Source organism: Trematomus bernacchii, unplaced genomic scaffold (assembly GCF_902827165.1).
Source record: "Trematomus bernacchii unplaced genomic scaffold, fTreBer1.1, whole genome shotgun sequence".
Taxonomy (NCBI): Eukaryota; Metazoa; Chordata; class Actinopteri; order Perciformes; family Nototheniidae; genus Trematomus; species Trematomus bernacchii.
The window spans coordinates 3293930-3307057 of record NW_022987899.1 but is presented as its reverse complement, the minus strand read 5'-3'; the positions used below and the strand labels follow the sequence as shown (position 1 = coordinate 3307057).

The window sequence follows — 13128 nt, the reverse complement described above, 5'->3', positions numbered from 1 at the left end:
TTAAAAAAGGTCTTAAAATGTATTACATTTGACTTCAGGATTCCTGCATATACCCTGTAGAAAACAATACATTCTTTCATTATCGAACCAGTAAAGGGTCTAATAAAGTGACATAAATCCAATAGTGATGAAACGCCTCCATTGGACTCCTGTGTTTACTCTCGGAACATAATGACATCACTACGTAACACTCACTTTTTAAATCCAGTTTTTATACAATATGAGAATCCACCATGAAACTCTTTGAAGCTAACATATTATTTTATTTCTGCTGGTGATGTTTTTCCCCATTGTAAATGTGGCATACATAACCAACGATGGCAGGATGTCACACTGAGATATATTCAGCAAAGCTTTCAAGGTTTTTGATCCGAAAATCCACTGTTTCAATGTCGGATACTTCACATCAATGAGCAAATCCCTCGTTTTTATTTTGTACCTCAATCTTACACGGAGAAGTGTGAGGAGGAGGCAACTGTAACTGTGGGAACCACCGAGTGTTTGGAAACAGGCTGGGCTGTAGAGTCCATATTCAAAAGGAGTTGAAGGTCATTGCAGCACGCTGAAGGACACTTGATTTGGGAAAAGAGGAAGTAACAAAACTGTAAATGTATTATGTAAGACAACAGAACAATGTGACATTAAAGAAGAATCCCCCATGAAACACATGAGCACATACTACAGTTTAAAAAAGCAGAAAGAAAATCTGAGCTCATAGAAAAATAAGTATAAAGTAGTATAAAATAAAAATACAGGTACCTATTGAGTAAATGTACTGTACATCTTGGTGCCAGGAGAACAACCTCCATCTCAACATCAGCAAAACAAAGGAGCTGATTGTGGATTACAGGAAGCAGCAGGGAGAGGGACACGCCCCCATCGCCATCAATGGGACTACGGTGGAGAGAGTCAGCAGCTTCAGGTTCCTCGGTGTCCACATCACTGAGGACCTGACATGGACTCTTCACACCATCACCAAGAAAGCTCGACAGCGGCTCTTCTTCCTCCGCAGGTTGAGGAGGTTCAAAATGGACTCCAGGATACTCTGCAACTTCTACAGGTGCACCATAGAGAGTATCCTCACTGGCAGCATGACGGCCTGGTACGGCAGCTGCACCGACCTCGATCGTAAGGCTTTACAGAGGGTGGTGAAAACTGCACAGCACATCACCAGGAGGACGGAGCTGCCATCCATGGAGGACCTTTACTCCCAGCGGCTCAGGAAGAAAGCCCTCAGGCAATAAGACTGTTAAACACCTGAACAGTTGAAACAACATCCATAACATTCATCTGCTACTTAGTCATTATTTCTCTATTTCTCTAATATATCATTCCAATAACTTGCATATACTGTAGACTCTTATTGCACTATTTCACTTTTTTAAACTATTTTTCTTTTTGTATTTACTATTTACTTGCACTATATTTCTGTTTATCTGTGTTATTGTGTTGCACTGTTGGAGGACCCTGTGACCTAAGATTTTCATCGTCATAACTACACTGTAGTTATGTTCGTATGACAAAATAAAAACCTTGAACCTAACTTTCCACCACTGCCTGTATCTATTGCGACAGATTTCTTTGAATACTTATCCACATTTCAAGTACTTTGAAGCAGCAAATCTTCTATTATGCTTGATTGAATCTTAACTAAGTTTGCGCAAATATTTGTGAACCTTTATTATTTCTCGTTGTCTTAAGTGAAATGGCCATGGCACATTCCTTGAACCAAATGTGAAAAGAAAACTCTTAAACAAGAGTCATGAAAAGAGTGTTGAAGAGGCGTTTTTCTTTTTTATTAATAATTAAATAGTTCTGTCACTTGAGAAAGATTTTCAGAAGTGGGTCTGTTGTATAAAAGTGTTTCATTTCCACTCAGATGCCCTTGCGTTTTTCTTTCTCTGCATGCACCTCCTTTTTCCTAAGATCCGTGCCAACCCCCCCCCCCCTCCTTCATATTCCATCGTCTTCATTCTTCTCCCTGTATAATAGTGGATTTTCCATGGTGGATTTGTGGTGGGGCTATTTTTGGGCTCCCATACATTCACCACTGTAATCCAATTGTGAATTTTTAAAGCTTTATTATTGAAATTGCTGAGACCTAATTTTCTGATCCTGTCACCATGAAGACCGCCGTAATCAGCTAATTCAAGTTATTCCAGGCCATTAAGTCACTCGCGGGGATTGGGTCGTGGTCACTGAAGCAGCAGGGGGCGAGGGGAACGATCATATCTGCGTTGGATATATATAAAACCTTTGAGTGCATTCATGCTTAAAGTCAATCTATTTGAAAAATGCAGAGACTATTTTCCTCCTTTTTGCAGTGTTGGAAGAAGTAGGCTACTCATGTATTTGATTTACGGTGGCCGACAGGTGCAAACATTGCAAAAGAAACAACAAATGAAGAACCATCTTCACCAACTTGACAACACATGAAGCTCAGCGCAAGTTCAACCAGGAAGACCTTCTTTACTCATTAATTTACTATTTCCATGTTACTACTCTCTCTCCTCTCAATAAGTGATCGGGGGCGTCACTCCCCAGCTTAACCAATCACTTCAACCTTTGAAATCTGCTCTCCCCTGTGACAGCTGTCATTTCAGGTGACTCAACGCAACCCTCCTCCACCCCCTTTTCACCTTCCGTCCCTCTGAATCCAGGGTCAAGCTAAGCCCCTCCCCTTCAGACCGAACCCAACTATCCATTCACCACCACCAGTGTCTAGACCCCGGGGGGTTTCATCGGATCGGTTCTCCCCTCCCGAATGATACTCCTGCACAACGGGGCCTAATCGCCAAAACTCCATTACATTCATTTGTGTATTCCTGGCAATAAATATGTATTCTTACATCAAAACCGTCTCTCCTGATTGAACTGTTCAGGGTTTACTAAAAGTGCTGCACAAACGAACGGCTGCACAAAGCTCAACAGAAACCAGGGGACACTAAAAAGGGACGCACACAGCGGGGCTTGTTGACATTCAGGGATTATAAAGTTGTCCAACTGTCACTGTTGGCAGAGTTAGTCTGTTTCTTAATTGTAGGTGTTTGTCAGTATTTTCAAAATGACTAGGTAAGCTACGTTAGCTAGCTAGCTTACAGCAGATCTACAACAATATCTGAATCATCACAATTTTAAATAAAGACAATAAGTGTGTGTTGCACCTGTCAGCCACCATATTAAAGGTAGGGTAGTTAAGAATGGAGAAACCAGCTCGAGTGCGCTAGATTTTGAAAATACGCAGCCGGAAAAAATCTGCCCCTTCCTTCAGACTTCCTTACAGAGCCCCTCCTCCAACACACACGAACGTGCACATGACCAATGAGGGCACGAGATAAGTTTGTGCACAGATGGAAGGCTGACAGGCAGGTAGGCCATCCAGTTATTTTAGCCTGGCCGGCTCAGATGATTGGTCGTGCTTTTTACAGCGCTACAGCTTCCACAGATGACATTTTTTATGTATTTATTGTCAAAGCATTTCATTTATTCATTGCTATCGGGATTCCATGGAATATAACAAAAAGTGTTTCTGAAGTGAATTACCTACCCCACCTTTAACTTGAGTAAGAATACAAATAAAATGTTCTTCAAATAAACAATTACAAGTAAAAGTCCACATTTCAGAATTGTTTTTATGCAAACATACAAAAGTATTTGCATCAACATGTAATTTAAGTTAAAATTCTTATAATATTATAATAAAATATTTTAGTATCATCAGCTAAATGTACTTCAAGTATATATATCGTATATCTAGTTTCAAAAGTAAAAGTACTCGTGATGCAGAATGGATCTTTTCACAGCATTATTATTATTATTATTATTATTATTATTATTATTATTATTATCCTGTCTTTATAAATGTATGAGTATTGTAGTTTGTCAAGAGTGGACAAAATGTAAATACTGTGTAGAGTACAATACTGCATTAAATCACATTATGTGTTTTTATATAAAAAACACAACTGAGTGCCAAAATAAATGTAGTGGAGTAAAACTAAAGAGCAGCATTAAATGGAAATACATAAGTAAAGCACACATAAGTCAAAAAAGTTGAGTTACTTTCAACCACTGCTTTTTCGTAGTGTGAGTGCCCCACAGGAAGTCGTCTGAAAGGCTTTTTAACGGCTCCGTAAAGCTCTGCTGTTGTGTGTTTTATTTTTGTTCAGATCACCACTTTTGTTCTCGCCACAATGCACAAACACTTTTATGAGTGGCAGTAGAATACTAATGTTCCTGTGAATTGTGTTTCCGTAGCAATGGAGTGCATGTGTAATTATACCTCACACAGATTATCTTCTCTCCAGTGCCTAATCTGTGAATAGAAGTCACACACACACACACACACACACACACACACACACACACACACACACACACACACACTCGTACACACTCTGTTACATACAGGGCACAAACAACTCTTTTTGAGTTGGTTGCCAGGAAACTTCGCCTGAGTCTTTGAGAGTGAGGGATAATAAAATAAATGTGTGTGTGTGTGTGTGTGTGTGTGTGTGTGTGCATGGCCTCTGCCACTGTCTGGGGGCAGTTTGTTAACTCTATGGGTGTGTGTGTGTTGATTGCTTCTCGCTGGCTTTAGACAAAACTCCGGACACACAAAGACTCTCCTACAGTCCGGACCCAGGCTCGGCCAGCATCGACCAATTAGAAGCCGGGGATTTGTTTGAAATGTCATACAATTAAGAAAGGATGTTTTAACACCTCAGAGCTGGGGGAAGTTTTTCCTGGACACCCGTTGTGGACCGAGAGGGGGAAATTGGTCGTCTTGGTAAATTTGGATTTTCTTTACTCTCTTCAGCTTCAAGATAAGATAAGCTTTGGTAGTTTGTGTCTGTTGTGTTTGTTTATATATATATATATATATATATATATATATATATATATATATATTGTAATGGAGAAAATAGGACAGCATTTCACTCTGAGATATAAAAGTATAAAGTGGCAGATAATGGAAATACTTAAGTAAAGTACAGGTACCATAAAATGATAGTTAAGAACAGTAATTGAGTGAATTAACTTAGTTACTTTCCACCACTGCATATTTACAGATATTAGAGAAGATATTACAGTATGCTTTTTGGGGGTTTCTCTTTCCTGTAGTGTCTAATATAGGTTTTTGTGCATGTAAATGGTCTGCAAACGCTAAAATCCCGAATATCCCTCCAGAGGGAGTGTCTCTCCCACACTCTCCCCCCCTGCCTAAAACACCTACATTGGACTCCTTTGTTTACTTCCTGAACATAGTGACATCACTATGTAACATTCACACTTCTATTAGCTAGCCTCCAACACATTGTACGTGATCAGATCAGATTTACTCACGACTGTTTCCACTCAGACTTTAATACAGCTACACCATTGTTTGGTTTCCATGGTAGCGCGTCTCTTTAGTAGCGTGCGCAACTGAAAGTCTGAGAGGGTGTTCAGCATGTGGAGGAAGATAGTCACAGAAAACAGAACAAGAATGGACAACTCTACCCTCTGCTCACTCCTTTCCTGTAAAATACAGGTCCAGCCCACACATACAGTATGCAACTACAGTAAGCATGTGTAGATGTTCTTTTCATCTTTAAAAGGCAGTTGCCCCGCTGCGAGGCTCCGGGCGCTAACAGTTCTAACAGCTCCGGAGATCCTCTAGCACCCCCCCCCCCCTCGCGGTGGTTTTGAAATGCCCCCGATTTCTGAGGTCTCAATGTTGGCAAGTATGCAGGCAGTATGAGAAAAATAAAGAGCTTTTTGAACATTAAAGCATGGACACATGTCACAGTAGAGGAACAAAATACTAATATGAACCTGACAATTAGCATAATCTGTCCTTTTTAACATGTAAATACCTGCAAAATATCTATAAAGCAACATCTATTTCCTGATCCATAACCTGCTAGTCTGAAGCATTTGTACACACTGAGGGCTGAAAAGCTACAGCTACTTGACAGTGATGTTGAGAGGCCAGAAGCCCATCATTGCAGCTTTTTGGACAGTTTGACTGCAGTGGTTGACACTTTGTGCAACTTTAATAAACCCCAGACAGAAATCCAGCAGTGACAGTTTGGATAGAGTTGACTGGACGTCAAGGAGATAGCCAATGTAAGTGTGTTTTATTTGTTAACTGTCTTCAACCTATTGTGTTTTTTTTCCAAGTTGGGTAAAGTCCACACAACAAAACAGCAGTTGCATGTAAATGACAGTAAGCAGCATTTATATTAATACCAGGGTTGGGAGGGTTATTTAAAAAATGTAGTGTAAATGAAGAAATGCCGACTTGTTCTGTGACAAGCAGCTGGCATCAGTCTTTATCTGAACATAAACATATCTGTTGCTGCAGTCTTACACTTGCTGACGCTGTAAATAACGCTAGATCATAACAGGATCCTACTGCAGATAATCAGCATTGTAAAAAAGATAATAGCAGCAGCAAAGCGTTGTTTTTTCCTTTCACTACACACCCTGTCATCTAAATCTCCGCTCAGTTTGATGCCACTTCCAGTGAATTTGTCTCGTAAACGTTTTTGTCGGGCTGAAAATAAAAAAGGACAGAGATTGCCGTCCCTCCTTTGTGTTTCCCTTTTGTTCAAAGAAACTTTTTCATCATCTCACTTTTATCTCTTACAGACCTCAAACAGGATGTAATCACCACACACTCTCACACACACACACACACACACACACACACACACACACACACAGACAGACAGACAGACAGACAGACAGACAGACAGACAGACAGACAGACAGACAGACAGACACGACACACAACACACACACAGACAGACAGACAGACAGACAGACAGACAGACAGACAGAACAGACAGACAGACAGACAGACAGACAGACAGACAGACAGACAGACAGACAGACAGACACACACACACACACACACACACACACACACAGACAGACAGACAGACAGACAGACAGACAGACAGACAGACAGACAGACAGACAGACACACACACACACAGACAGACAGACAGACAGACAGACAGACAGACAGACAGACAGACAGACAGACAGACAGACAGACAGACAGACAGACAGACAGACAGACACACACACACACAGACAGACAGACAGACAGACAGACAGACAGACAGACAGACAGACAGCACAGACACACACACACACACACACACACACACACACACACACACAGACAGACAGACAGACAGACAGACAGACAGACAGACAGACAGACAGACAGACAGACAGACAGACAGACAGACAGACAGACAGACAGACAGACAGACAGACAGACAGACAGACAGACAGACACAGACAGACAGACAGACAGACAGACAGACAGACAGACAGACAGACAGACAGACAGACAGACAGACAGACACACCCAGACAGACAGACAGACAGACAGACAGACAGACAGACAGACAGACAGACAGACAGACAGACAGACAGACAGACACACACACACACACACACACACACACACACAGACAGACAGACAGACAGACAGACAGACAGACAGACAGACAGACAGACAGACAGACAGACAGACAGACAGACACACACACAGACACACACACACACACACACACACACACACAGACAGACACAGACAGACAGACAGACAGACAGACAGACAGACAGACAGACAGACAGACAGACAGACAGACAGACAGACAGACAGACAGACAGACAGACACACACACACACACACACACACAGACAGACAGACAGACAGACAGACAGACAGACAGACAGACAGACAGACAGACACACACAGACACACACACACACACACACACACACAGACAGACAGACAGACAGACAGACAGACAGACAGACAGACAGACAGACAGACAGACAGACAGACAGACAGACAGACAGACACACACACACACAGACAGACAGACAGACAGACAGACAGACAGACAGACAGACAGACAGACAGACAGACAGACAGACAGACAGACAGACAGACAGACAGACAGACAGACAGACAGACACACACAGACAGACAGACAGACAGACAGACAGACAGACAGACACACACACACACACACACACACACACACACACACACACACATACACACACGGGGGCTAATTTAACACATCCTAACTTTCATTCCTGCTGCTCCTCTACCTGACACCAGTATTTTATTTCACATTACCTGACATAACAGAGACTTGACATTCTTTGGCAACCTGCCTCCTCCTCTTCGGGGGAACTCACTCACCCCTCTTTGAAAGCCACTGAGCTGAGGGGAAATGTATGTTGAAAATGAAAAAGACCTTATTCAACACAGACATATTTGGGTAGAGTGAAAAAGAGCCAACAAAAGAGCTGCTGCCGCTGAGCCGCATGATTATGGTGACATGACAACCCGCTGAGAAACAGCTATAGACGGTATAGGAGAGGTATGGGATAACTCCTGCAGGGAACATCTTCTTTCATCGTGTTACACCTCGAGATGCGGGGGAATCTATTATTTTCTATTGAGTCCTTTATTACTGTCCTTGTTTGGTGTGTTGGCGATTGATTGACAGGTCTGAGGTGTAACCATGGGAACGAGGATGGAGGTGGCACAGCTTGAGGAAAGGATGAACATTGAGGACTACAGAAAGCTACAGGGACTGTTCCTGGTGAGGGTTATTATGTCAGTTTTAAAGACTTACAGTATGCTCTTATCTATGGTGGCCCACAGGTGCAAACACACAACAACGGCACAAAACATTTCCATTAGGAGAAGCGCACATGCAAATGAAGAAACATCTTCACCAACTTGACGAAACATGCCCAGCGTTGATCTGCTATAAGCTAACTAGCTAATTTAGCTAACCTTCAACAAGCGCTACGGTCCCAGCTGTGTGCTTCACCATTTTGGGCCGTTGATGCGTGTTCGCACCTGGCGGCCACCGTATTTAACTCATGCAGAAAATACTTAAAGAAGAGTGTTATAATGTATACTATATATCTGCTTACTACATTGCCTCAAGGCCTCATATGAAATGTTGTACAAACCAGAGAGAGCTTGTTGCGTTCAAATGCTAACAAGAGTTTTGTATATGATTGTGTGAAGACATCATGCAATATCTCCAGTGGTGAAGTAAAATATTTAATACTCAAAATCAATGTACTTCATCTCATCCCACCACTAATCGGCTACTCTCTCGTTCAGGACTCCTCGGGCTCTCCTCGCTCTTTGTCCAGAACTGAATTTGTCGATCAGGCTTGGTCCTCGGTTGGACGTGGCTCTAAAGAGGAATACGGCCTCCTGTTTGACAGCGTGGTCTTCACTCAGGAGCACGGCAGCCTCCTTGTGGACGTCAATGCGATAAAGGAAGAGGGACGCGTCGATTGGGGAGGCCTGTCATCCTTTTTGCTACAAGAGCTTTCTGATAAAGTGAAGAACAGCAGAACCAGAAGTGGGCCTCGCTGGAAGCCAGTGCGCACTTTGACCTGTCCGCATCGAGACCCGGTTCAAAAGGTAAGAGGTCACTGATGAGAAGAGTTTGTTACGCTGCAATAGATAAAAAAAATGGGCAACATGTTATAACCCTCGTGTTATCTGAAAAACATTCTGACATTGACTGACTGGAGAATCCAACGTTTTGCTGACTGGGTGAAAATCCCCATTATTAAACATTGTGCGAGAAAGGTATTAGGGTCTTGCTCATCAAAATGGCCCACCTCTTTTTGAGATAAATGGCTCTGGACTCCTTTAAGTTTAACATCTATCAATTAATATGGAAATGAAGCAGGCCGGTAAAAAGCGCCGACTGCTGTGGATAAAGTGATGGCTCACCACTTTAATCTTTGAATCCTGAGAATGTCAAAATGTCACTATGTTGTGTAAGTTGTTTTTCAAATGGTTTGAAGGTTTTGACCCCTCTAGCTCGGACCAGTTTTTAAAGAAGTGGACTCACTTATTGGGCTTAAAGGACTCTTCAGTATGTTGTGTCAGTAAAGTGTGGCACAACAGGAGCAGGGTAGTGCAAAACATATTTAAGGTTGCACTCATTCATATTTGTGTATATAACATGTAATATGGAAGGTGTTGCTTGTAGTCAGTGGCGGACTGGCCATCGGGACGTTCGAGACGAATCCCGATGGGCCGGTACTGAAGGACGATGTGGACCGGTCGGATAAGTCACTAGCACCCCCCCCCCCCCCCCTTTGACAATTTACTAGCGGTATTTACTTGCGGTACCAAGGTGGGCTGGCGGTACCGAAGTGGGCCGGTCGAGAGTCCCGGCCTGATTTTTAGTCCCAGTCCGCCCCTGCTTGTAGTGAACCACTTCAGTTGGTGGAGACTAAAACTGAATTAAAATGAAAGTGAATATCTGACTTTTATGTGTCAGGTGGCTAGAAACACCAAATTAGCAATAAAATGTCTCCATGTTTGCCGAGATATTGAACAGGCAAGTCTTTGCTAACATGTTGCAAGCTAAATAGGAATCTACTGCCATTTAAAACAAAGTAGACTTTGAGCACACTGCAATTTTAACTGGGATATAACAATTTATAATTTTGAATGTCATATGCACAATGTCAGGTTTGAGAGATATTTGTATTTATTCATTAAAGCAATAAACAGCAGGCGAACTGTCAGTGCCCCATTTGGTTGATGTGAGAACAAAAGCCGCCCGAGACTCATACCATTATGCAAACCATTGTTGATTAATATGTAATTAGAACAATTAGAGATAAATACATGACACGCCAATCTGAGAGATCCTATCAAGCGTGCAGTCGGCTGTGGGAACTGACTCTGCAGTAATTACATTGGTAGTATATCTCAGCCCTGACCTCTTTTCTTAAGTATTAATAAACCTCTTCTTTCTCTCAGACACTCTCAGCTCAAGCCCTTTTACTGCTGCTCTCAGTTCTTTTATTCTCGTAGCTTAGCCAATAAAATGGCATCATTCATTAAGCCTTTTTGTGTAACACAGAAGAACATGCACTCACTTACACTAAGAGGAAGATTTAAGATGAAGAAGTTATTGAAGTGAAGCAGGAACTTCTTCAAACTGATATATATTTTGAAGAGGTTCTACAATGTTTGGGTTTTTTCCTCTCCTGTAGTGTTTTAATTTAGAATTTTGTGCATGTAAATAGTCTGAAAACACTAAAATCTCACCCGATGCTGTTGTTTTGCGATGTCTCTCCAGGTGTTGTACCTGCACAGTTTAGGTCAGTATCTGACGGTGAGTAAAGGAGGAACTGTGTGTCTGCGGGACAGAGAGGACATGTCCCTCCTGCACACACATCGACTGCAAAACAGCACGGTCACACCCAAAGACCTCTGGGTAACGGACATGGTGCTGCTGCACAACGCACACAAGGTGACTTTCACTCGTGATCACTTGGTACAAACACTTCCTGTTTCCCTGGTTATGTTGTGACATAGTTTAAACAACGGTTTTGGTAAGAATTGAATAACATAAGTAGTCTGTAGTAGTTACTGGGGCAGATGTTGTACGGTACAGACGCAAACAAGCATTCCTCTCAATCAATGAATTATTGATCAGTGGTTTTGGATAATGACATTGCAGACATGAAGCCACTGCATAATGCTTAGAGAAATACACATTCAGTAATAAGACCATCAATTATTGAACATATTTCACTAGCAATTCTTTATCCCGCAGATTTGCTGGTGACAGAAATAATTTTGTTGCATAACCCACATGAAGACTTTCCAGTTTTGCATGAATAATTAGTCAGAGGAATTGCTATTTTATATATCTATTGATACATTTATTTGCTGTTTTTCCTAATGTATCTTTGTTTCCAATACATTTTTTAGATAGCTGTGTCTTTCACAAGTAAGGAGGTTTGTTTCTATGACATTCTGTCACACCAGGACTTCAGGTGCAAGTATAAACTCCAGGTGACTATACCCTGATGTTTCTGTTGGTTTGCGCAGTTTCTACCGTTGTATCACACTTTTGATATTGATTATCCAAAGTGTATATACCTGAGAAAAGTGTGTATTGACATGCACTAAAATAATTGCACACACATTTCTTCTCTTCTCGAGGGTTTGATGTTTACTCCCTGGTGTTTGGATTACTGGGTGGATCCCTCTGACCCGGACCAGGCCGTCCTCACCATAGGAGACATCGGAGGACAGGTAATACACGGAATAATAAACGGTGGACCAACCACAACAGAGCAGACAGTCCATTATTCCACAAGTGTGTGTGTGTGTGTGTGTGTGTGTGTGTGTGTGTGTGTGTGTGTGTGTGTGTGTGTTCCCAGGTCAGTGCTTTATATTTCACCTCAGCTCAGATCTCTTTGTTTGAGAGACTTAATGTGAGGACGGACTCAGATTCAGCAGACATCATCCAATGGGACGAGCTGGTGAGAGGAAAGCATCGCTCCTGTTACACTGTGACACACCGAGCACACACACCTGCCTGGGTCAGGAAAGGTAAGAACACACACTAACACACACACACATATATATAAAGAAACATATTTTTAATGAGCCAGATCAACTTGTTCAAATGCACATAAGAATGTCGTGAAGTTTAAAATACTTGCATTTACTTGTATTTCTCATCTCGTTCCAAAATGGTGGGTAAGCTCCGCATGGATTTAAGGACAGCAAAATGTCTACAAATCTTCGTCGCAAACTGAAAACCCACCTGTTTCTCTAGTACCTTGTCCCTTAATAAAAAAAATAAAATAAATAGCACTCAAAGGGTTTAGCACATTTGATACCAATCACTAGAACTTTGGGCTATTTAAAGTGAATACATATGCATTTTTGTTGTTGTTCTGGGATTGTATATTTATGTTTTATTGCACTATTGTAAATCGCTTTCGATAAGACGTCAGCTAAACGAAATACAATGTAACGCAACATGCCAAAATATCCTAAAGTCTGGGTTTCAAAATGAGTTTCATGCTGGCTAAAGGAACCCTAAACCCTTTTATTTTCAATTAGTTAGCGCGGCACTCTTTTGGGGCCTCGGGTGAAAATACGTTTTAATTCGTGGGACAGAATGAAAGCAAGGATACACAATCATTGGGTCAGACGAAGGAGAATCGACCCTGGGCATCACAAACACAAACTCTCACCTTCACACCTGGGAGGAGAGCCACTGTCTTTGATCGCTTGCTCATTTTTTTTCA

At 41.9% G+C, this 13128-nt stretch overlaps 1 protein-coding gene across 1 annotated transcript in view; it reads left to right on the top strand.

Annotated features, from left to right (window-relative positions):
• Nucleotides 1-8546: 8546 nt before the first annotated feature.
• LOC117469967 (WD repeat-containing protein 49-like) overlaps nt 8547-13128 on the top strand; it is a 28793-nt gene continuing 24211 nt past the window's right edge. The window contains exons 1-6 of the mRNA XM_034114466.1: nt 8547-8627; nt 9164-9472; nt 11157-11330; nt 11795-11878; nt 12029-12121; nt 12250-12421. Coding sequence (XP_033970357.1) covers nt 8547-8627; nt 9164-9472; nt 11157-11330; nt 11795-11878; nt 12029-12121; nt 12250-12421 — 913 coding nt within the window. The remainder of the gene's footprint in view (nt 8628-9163; nt 9473-11156; nt 11331-11794; nt 11879-12028; nt 12122-12249; nt 12422-13128) is intronic.